Source organism: Microtus ochrogaster, chromosome 10 (assembly GCF_000317375.1).
Source record: "Microtus ochrogaster isolate Prairie Vole_2 chromosome 10, MicOch1.0, whole genome shotgun sequence".
Classification (NCBI taxonomy): domain Eukaryota; kingdom Metazoa; phylum Chordata; class Mammalia; order Rodentia; family Cricetidae; genus Microtus; species Microtus ochrogaster.
In genome coordinates this window covers 60,679,420-60,689,074 of record NC_022016.1, presented here as the reverse complement: position 1 = coordinate 60,689,074, position 9,655 = coordinate 60,679,420, and the positions used below count along the sequence as shown (strand labels likewise).

General features: G+C 44.8%; 1 protein-coding gene across 1 annotated transcript in view; it reads left to right on the top strand.

Annotated features, from left to right (window-relative positions):
• Rragc (Ras related GTP binding C) overlaps nucleotides 1-4,462 on the top strand; it is a 22,029-nt gene extending 17,567 nt beyond the window's left edge. Inside the window, exon 7 of the mRNA XM_005353278.3 lies at nucleotides 3,011-4,462. Within this exon, the coding sequence (XP_005353335.1) occupies nucleotides 3,011-3,162 (152 nt within the window). The 3' untranslated portion in view covers nucleotides 3,163-4,462. The remainder of the gene's footprint in view (nucleotides 1-3,010) is intronic.
• The last annotated feature ends 5,193 nt before the right edge of the window (nucleotides 4,463-9,655 follow it).

Sequence of the window (9,655 nt, the reverse complement as noted above, 5' to 3'; positions counted from 1 at the left end):
GCTTGGGAATAGATTGGTGCTGCCAGGAGCAATCGTGTCTCACATCAACAGAACCCTAAGTTATTTAAATGTCATATTCTACAGTTATTTGAAGTGTTTGAAGATTATCTACCTATGTAGAATACAATCTCTATTCATCTAAAGAACTTGATTAGTCTAACTGTAATCATGACAAACATGGATGACTATTGGCCTGTATTTCTTAATAACTATATAGCTTAAAGACTAAGACTTCATATTAGAATATTAAACAATCTTTAAACAAATGTGCAGCAAATGAGGAAAGTGACCTCAACATCTAAACAATATATATTTTGATCAGAGGTAGAAATGTGTCATGCAATATGATAAATATATTTTAAAATTGTATCACTATGCAAAATATCTTAAGCAGAGGTTGAAATATGCATGCATAAAATAGACAAAATGACTTTGCACGGGTGCACAAATGTTATTGACAGAAATAGGAGCATATTCAATATAACAAATATAATTTGAATTTGTATCAATATACAAGAATCTATACCAATGTAAATTATCTATAACTAATAGCTCACAGGTGATCATCTCACTATTATTACTCCCTATTATTATTATTGGTCTGAGTAAGCTCACAGTAATCTACCTATTATCCCATCCCATCCATTCCTTTTTTTTCTTTTTTCAAGAGAGATCCTTGAGCCTACTTCATTTCCACACCCAACCCCATACCAGTTATAACCAACCCCTAATAATATCCCTAGTCCTGAGGACAAACTTTGTTGGGAGAGGGGACATTGTTTTCTAGAATTACTTCCAGCTCTCATGAAGGTGATGTTATTTCTATGGGATTACCACGTTAGGCGCCATTTTGTAAGCAGAGACTACTTGTTTGTTTCCCAGCTGCCCAGACCTGAATAATCACTCAGAAACTGTATTAATTGCAACCCGGTTTGTCTAATTACCCAGGCATATTTCTAACTAACTCTTACATCTGAAATTAATTCATTTAATCTATGTATCATCATGAGACTGGCCTACCGGTAGGTTCTTGTGGGTGTCTTTCTCTTTTGGCAGCTACAGGGCATCTCTTTGGCACCTCCTACTCTCTCTCCATATCTTCCAGCTTGGCTATATTCTGCCTTGTCATAGACCAAATCAGCTTTATTCGTTAACCAATAAAAGCAACACATATACAGAAGGACATCCCATTTCAGCTGAGAATGTAACTCCACTGTTAGAGTGTTTCTGTAGCATGTAGGGTTCACAGTCCCTAGCACCACATGAACTGGGTATGGTGGTGCACACCTAGGAGTTTAAGTCATCCTTGGCTACTTAATGGATTTGAGGCCAGCCTGTGCTGCATGAGAGACTGCTCAAACAAACAAACAAACAAACAAACAAAAGAACAAACAGCAGTAACAGCAACAAACCCCAAGCCAAAGCCAATGTCCATGACCAGATTTGCTTTGTACCGCATCATCTGTTTCTAGGGTGAGTATGCAGGAACAGAACGTGTAGACACATTGACAAAGGGCTCTCTCAAATGACTTCTCCAAGGCCGGGCGGTGGTGGCGCACGCCTTTAATCCCAGCACTCGGGAGGCAGAGGCAGGCGGATCTCTGTGAGTTCGAGGCCAGCCTGGTCTACAAGAGCTAGTTCCAGGACAGGCTCCAAAGCTACAGAGAAACCCTGTCTCGAAAAACCAAAAAAAAATGACTTCTCCATTTTCACCTTCGCAGCAATGTGAGGGAGTCTCATCATGTTGTCTCCTTGATAAGGCTTACTACTGTTGGACTTCCGTGTTCTCAGTCTGTAGGTGTGAAATGGTGTCTCTTGCCTACAAGTTAATCTTCAGTTATCTTTTCATAGACAGTCAGCTTTCTTTGGTAACTTGTTTTTGTTTTTAGAATTCTGTTGCATTTGTTGATGTGTATGTGTGCACATGTACAAAAGCGAGAGGACTCACTGAAATCTAGCCAGTATATCCAAAGTTCAGCCCCATCTAGGAAGTTTTCACTGCCAGCTTTGCCCTGCCTGCATTTAGCTCTCCCTTCTGTGGACTTGAGCTGGCAGATTGTTTTGATTTGTTGTGTTTTGGCTTTCTGCCCCGGCTAGCATATGCTCGAAAGTGTGGACCTGATGCTGCTGCTTTTGACATGTTACATCCGCTGTCATGCTGTCAATAGGGTTCAGTGACTTATCCAGTCTGCTATAAATTACTGAAAGGTCACATGATGTTTAGGTAGGCCACAGAGTGCTTTTTGGTGTTTGATATGGACAAGTGCAGGTGGGTGGTCTTGCTGCGCCAGTGGGTGTATATTGGTGGTTCTAAGAATTGAAGAGCTTGCTGTTCAGTTTGGGCATTTCAGAATTTCAAGCCAAGTGCCTGATGTAGCTCGGGAGGCTGAGAAATGGAGTGTTTTAAGCTCAATATCAGCTGCTCATTCGGAATTGGGGTTCTACATGTAAAAAAAGGCAGGGGGAGACTGTTGACCTGCTTTTCTGTCACAGGAGAAACCTTTGTTCCCCCAAAGCCTCAAGTGGATGTTCAGTTTCTAAAACAGATGGAGAGGAAGTCTCCCCTCCTGAAGCTGGGTGCAGGCTGCTGGGTCCTGATGAGCTGCACTCACGCTGCCTTCTGCTTCCTGCATCCCTCACTTCAGGTTTCATTAACCCATCCACCTTCCCACTTGATTATTTATTTCTTTTCATTTCATTTCATTTGGTTTTTAGAGACAGGGTTTCTCTGTGTAACAGCTCTGGTTATCTAGGAACAAGCTGGCCTCCAACTCACAGAGCTCTGCCTGCCTCTGTTCCTTCCAAATGCTGGGATTAAAGGTGTGTGTCACCACCACAGGGCCCCTCTTGATTTGTTATATTACTGGTCCTTCTTGTCCACTCCTGCTTTAAATTCAACAGTGTCAGCAGCTGAGTTCTTGGTTTATCATGATTGCAGTGTACAGAGTTTCAGAGAGTGGAGAGCTTCACAGTTGACATTAAACAGACAGGCTTTTTTGCTCTCTCACAGGTTTGATAGACTACAACTTCCACTGTTTCCGAAAAGCTATCCATGAGGTGTTTGAGGTGGGTGTGACGTCTCACAGGAGTTGCAGTCACCAGACCAGTGCCCCGAGCCTGAAAGCATTGGCACACAATGGCACGCCGCGGAATGCCATCTAGTCTGAATCTCAGCGATCAAGGCCCAGTGCCAGCCCACTCCTCCCTCCAGAGTCGGATGCCATGTGCTACAGGACACGGGAGCTGCTGCCTATGGGAGTCTAGAGACGGTGGTGGAGTTTCTCGTTTAGATGAAAGGCCTTCAGCCTGTGCACCTGAAACTACTATCTCTTTAAAATACGGCACAAAAGAATTACAGAGACCTCAGAACTCAGTGTGTCTTTCTCCTCTTTGGGTCCAACCTTAAATAGTTGGAATAATTTGGACCTGGAGATGATACCAGTTATCCATCTTTACCAGTGAATGTTGCTGTCAGTTCCAGCCTAAAACTATAGGAAAACTGAGTTTTGTATGCTTCCCTTAGGCTCTCACTTGAGTAGTGGCTAAAGACCTTGCTTTGCTTACGTTCTAACACTGCCTCTCAGAGCTCAGGTCTCACTGTACCTCGCAGCCTGTGGAAATGCATTAACTTGCTGCCTTGGAAGATGCTGCAAAGGGTGTTTCTGTGTTTGTCCTGAAGGAGAGAAGAGAGGTGTCTGTGCAGCATCGGGGAGAGCCAGGCTCAACAAGGGCTGCATCAGTTCCCTGGATGTGTCGAGGAAAAAACTGAAACAAGAGGATTTCCACACCCGTGTTTTGGTGGCAGACGGATGTGCTCTCTTTGTTTGGTCGGGGTCATGCACAGTGTAACAAAGGGAATTTAGGACAGAAGGGTTTTCCCCACAGTCCCCGCAGAGAGGGGCAAACTCATTATGTCACTGAAGTGCTTAACTCACTTTTCTTTAATTTTGATGCCCTGTCTTTTATTCTGTGCTCTGTAGGCTCTTTAAGAATTGTTTTTGACGCAGGTGGCCTTGAGGCTCGGGTGGACTGTCCACTGTGGCTTGGAGGAAGCATGCAGTGGGCAGTGTGTGTTACTCTACATCCCTGTCTCCGGAGTCCTGACACTAAGTGTCAGCTGAGGGACTTTCCTTTGCCTGGAATATGAATTCATAATTCTTTCTCCTGTTCATGGCTGATACCCTTCCCATTGATTTAGACTTCCACATTGTCTTTGCTGCAGATGCCCAGTAGCCACAGTCCAGGACCGCTGGGCCACATGAGTGCATCAGTGCCGCTGCTGAGTGACGCTCAGGTCTGTACCTAGGCAGTGAGACTGGGAGCGCTTCCTGCAGGTGGCTGACTGTTGAGTATTTACATGGACCATGGTGATATCCAAAGGAAAAATGCTTTTATATTTATAGATTATTTCATTGAACTATATGTAAAATGGGTATCAATAAATGTATTTACTCCAAAAACAGTTTTCCTTGTGTGAAGTGTGAGAATGCTTAGTGGTCAGACATGATGGCTCTCATTCTCTATCAGCCCCCGTCCTTTACTGCCATGTACGGTTACCATTCCTTCTGTTTGAGTGCTTTGGGCTGTCTTGATGTCCTTTCCATGACTCATTTCTGCTGTGGGTAGGAGGTGTAGGTGCGGGTGAGAACGTGTTTGGATTTGGGACTTTATGTCACCAGTCCCACTGGTGGCGGGGAGTGTCCAGAACCTGGCACGGCTTGTACATTGCGTGCAAGCTGAGGTGAGGAGACTGAGGTAGGGCAGGAGTAGAGGGCCAGGGGAGAGGGCTCCGCTGGGACGGTGCTTGCCCTTGCCACCAAGCCTGGTTGCCTAAATTCAGTCCCTAGGACCCACACGGTGGAAGGCAAGAACACACTCATGTGAGTTGTCTTTTGACCTCCACACATACACTATAGCTCATGTGTGCCTTTAGCTCCCCCAACCCGACAAACACAAGAGAACCCCTAAAATAACGGTACCAAGTCTCCTACCGGGTACTCATTGACCTGGATGTCAGTATTTACATAAAAGCATAGTTAGGTGAGCCTAAGCTGATTGAAGAGATACTGTTAACCAGAAGAAAGTATTGTTTGAAGGATATTTAATTTCATAATTAGACTAATCAGAATCTTCATAATCAGAAGTTAAGTTTTAAAACTTCAAAAATAGAAGTCACAAGCTGTCTGAAACAAAAAGCTATTAGATGTCTGTAACCATTCCCTGTCTCACAGTAGAAACAGGAGAGCTGTGGATCGGATGGTGTGTACCTCAACTCCAAACAGGGATGTCCTTCCTCATGCCTAAGCCACAGTTGTAAAGTGGTGCCAGGGTAAACCAAGATGGCCAGACACCATAGATGCCACTGGTGGCCGGCAGAGCATGGCCGGCAGCCTGGCCCCCGTACGTGTTGCCTCCTGCCTCTTGCCAGGGCTGGAGATGCTGCTCAAGATTTGCATCGTGCAGCTGTTGTGGCAGAAAGGCCTCTTGAGCCAGGAGCTCAAGTCCTCCTCCCCCAAACTGAGATGACAGCAACAAGGAGAAGCATAGTTTAATGCTCCGAGGTAGGAGAATTGGAGTTTGAAGCAGCCTGTTGTGCATAGATCTAGGAAAGCCTGAGTTACAAAGTAGAGACTGTCTTAAAAAACAAACTAATAAGCTATGCACATTATTGAGGGGCTCAATAAATTACTTTTTCTAACTTAACGAAATTAGAAGTGTAAGGGTGATTTAAGAAAGGAAAAGAGTGAAAAATAGTTTTAAAAAAGACGTTCAAAAGAAGGGTGACCTGAAATGTGTGGGTCCCCAGTGGCTGTTTCTCTACAGCTCTCTCCAAACTGGGAAGGTCGGCCAAGCACCTTTAACTTCCTCTGCAGTGAGGCCGTTAGTTCTCAAAGTGTTGATTTTCCTGTGCCCACATTCACAGGTGCACAGATGTAAATGCTATATATGGCCATACAGGTTTCAGGTGTTACATTTATAGGTGTGCACATACATAGATGCACACATTATAAATGTATGTATGATATATGTTTTGCATGTGTGCCTATATCAGGATCATCTGTGATGGTTGTTGATTTTACAGAAGCTCTGTGCTGATACAGAGAAATGAATTTAAAAGACATTTTCAACCCTTATTTGGAAAAGCCCTGAGATTCATGGACTTTGGGAAGTTTCTGTTTGTCTTTTTCTTGTTTTGCTTAGGCCAGCTTGGTCTCGAACTCAGACAGCTGCTTGCCTAAGCCTCCCAAGTGCTGGGAATAAAGCAGGGTGTTTCTCTTAACCAGAGGCTTCTCAGTGTTAAGAACTGCCTTATCAGTGTTACAAGATACCCAAGGACATGAGGGAATAGCAACTACCAATCATCTTCATAATGTGAAGTAGCTACTCCATTCCTATTGCACAGATGGGGAAACTGAGGCACAGAGAAGGCAAATTGAAGTGCTGGAGTTAGAATTGGAATTCTGCAGAGTCTCTATGCTTACGCTAATGCATGACCTTGCTGGCTTCAGAGAGAGGGTTTGTTCATGTGGTAGGGCAGAAAAAGAATTCTACAATTCAGGCTGGAGAGATGGCGCAGTGGTTAAGAGCACTGACTGCTCTTCCGGGTGACCAGAGTTCAATTCCCAGCAACCACATGGCAGCTAACAACTGTCTCTAACTCCAAGATCTGACACCCTCACACAGACATATGTGCAAGCAAAGCAACAATGCAAATAAAATAAAAGTAAATTAAAAAAAATACAACTCAATCTAGAAGCCTGCATCTTGTCATCCTTTCTAGGAGATGGGCTTTGTACAGTCACTGTAGAGACATTGCCAGATCTGAGATCTGCAGTAAAGAAGCCCGCTCACCTTGGCGCGTCTTCTTAGACCTGGTTATGCTTTGCATTTCCTAACATACAAGGCCACACTGAAACATTCAGATGGGAGTGAAATTTGACTTTTATCTTTGGCGCTAGGGTGAAGGTGAGGGTAACATACTCAGGGAGGCGAGTGCCCGCCCTCTACCTTTGCCCTACACCCCCAACCTGGGACTGATATTTTAATACCATTTTCCAAGTGTCTTGCCTTAAGCAAACTTGTTTCTTGGCTGACTGGTTCTGCACCAGTCCTTGTAGACAATGAAGGGATGGGCTTATTTGACTAGCCTTTTCTCAACATGCCAAGACTGTGGAAAAGCCTTTGCACACGTGAGCTGCCTCACACTAAGGCTTTGCTTTGAGGGCAAGGTCTCTGCCCTGGTCTGGACAGTAAGTAGCATGCTTAGTGTTTTGTTTGCCCTGTCTGGTGCCTCAGCATCTGGCCTCTAGGTGGCGGTGTTGTACTACGTTAGCACATAGTTTCTTGGCTCCGCGCATTTGCTGAGTTCTCTAAGTTTTTATTGCCTGTACCTTCAAGGGCTCGCCTAACAGAAACCCAAAGGCTTTCTGAAGTCGTTCCTCTGGGAAGATATTTAAGATTTATCTGAGAAATTTTATCGGAAGTGGAGCAGTTTGCAGCTTTCCGGGTTTTTTTTTTAACAAGAGTTAGCTAGGATGAAGGTCACACAATCTTGATTGTGTGTTGAGTTACAAAGGGTCCTTAAGAAGATAGCTTTATCAGAATTCCCATAGGGACCAGAACCTGCTGTGCTCTAAGCTGTTTGTTGTAGATGTGCTGTGAGCGTACTTAAAGACACCCACGGGAGGAAATGCCACATGTTTAAATTAAAATACCAGCTTCCATCGTGTTCCTTTGCCTAAGATGAGGCTTATTGAAATTATTTCACACTTGAACTTGAGAGATAAAAATCCCATAAAGTAAAAGACCAGCATCACATGACACACTCCAGTGCCTGCCTTCGTCCAGGGCTGGTCATTGCTCTACAAGCTGTGCAGTGACTTTGTTCTGCGAAGACAAACTTTAATGTAAAAGGAAATAGATAGACCCATGCACCTCCAGATCTGCTTAAATAGAACTTAGAATATTGTACATGCAGCAACCCCCGTTAAACCCAATGGGACAGAAACACACACATGAAGGTAGAAGGGGGCCTAGTTGGAAAAGAAGGGGTTCGGAGGTGAGGGAGACAAGAAAAGATAATGAGTGAACAGGAACAAAATACATTTCATATAAAATTGCCAAAAATATACTCCTCTGAGACAATTACAAAGGACAGAATAAGGGACTGAATGACAGGAAACCACTTTCACTGTTCCCCCCCATCTCACCCCCCTACCCCCGCCGACTTCAAAGTGTCTGCATCTACCAACCATGGATCACAAGGTGTCACAATGTTCTCCAGAAGTTTCTTACACTTTAAAAAGCACACCTGAGCTACCGTGACCAAACACCGAGGCATCTGGGAGATGATTGGGTTGGTTTGTTGTAACAACCTACACGACAGACAGAAGTACAGACTGTAAAAACAGAATATTAATGTTCTGCAATATCTTTCCTCTTTCTTTTCTTTCTTTTTTTTTTCGAGACAAGGTTTCTCCGTGGTTTTGGAGCCTGTCCTGGAACTAGCTCTTGTAGACCAGGCTGGCCTCAAACTCAGAGATCCGCCTGCCTCTGCCTCCTGAGTGCTGGGATTAAAGGCATGTGCCACTACCGGCCGGCTGTGTTTGTTTCTTTTTAAATGATTTACTTGGCTTTGTGTGTGTACCTGAGTGTATGTATGTGCGCCATGTGTGTCTGGGGAGGTCAGGTGAGGTGTAGGATCCCCTGGAACTGAAGCTATCTATCGATGGTTGAGAGGCGCCATGTGAGTGCTGGGAACCAAACCTGGGTCCTCTGCAAGAGCAGTAAGTGCTCTTAATTGCCGAGCATCTCTCCAGCTCCGTGTGTCCGGGCACATGCAGTTTGGGTAAGCGGTGCACATCTCTTTCAGCATCCTCTCCTGGCTCCATCCAAATTGCCACACTTTGCATTCCTCATAATGAGCCAACTCAAAAGGGAATGCTAGTTTATTTGAGCAGACCTGGCCTATATCATTTCAAAAATGCAGTGCTGGAATGCTCTGAATGGAGGCTTTGTTCCAGAAAAGGCCCTAGTTTGGCAGCTCTGGGAGATGGACAGAGGATCAGCCCAGAGCTCCACCCAGAGTTCGTGGACTCTATGTCCCTACTATATGCCCCTGTGGTAGCCTCTTGGCAGAAATGATGTAACTAAGAAAGGCATGCTGTTTGGCAAAATGGAATTCCTGTGAGGTTTAGGTGCTAAATTGCAATAGGAATGTCTTTTGACCAGCTGTTTGAGATGAGACTGCCTGGTACCACACTGAGAACTGGCCAGACTTGTACTGGGTCAGCAGGTGAAAATGCTATGAGGCAGGAAGCCTTCTTGCCAGGCAGTGGTGGCGCACGCCTTTAATCGCGGCACTTAAGAGGCAGAGGCATGCGGATCTCTGTGAGTTAGAGGCCAGCCTGATCTGCAAAGTGATGTCCCAGCACAGCCAGAGCTGTAACACACAGAGAAACCCTGTCTTGGGGGAAAAAAAAAAGGAAGGAAAGAAAGCCGGGCGGTGGTGGTACACGCCTTTAATCCCAGCACTTGGGAGTCAGAGGCAGGCAGATCTCTGTGAGTTCGAGACCTGGTCTACAAAAGCTAGTTCCAGGACAGGCTCCAAAACCACAGAGAAACCCTGTCTCAAAAAAAAAAAAAAAAAAAAAAA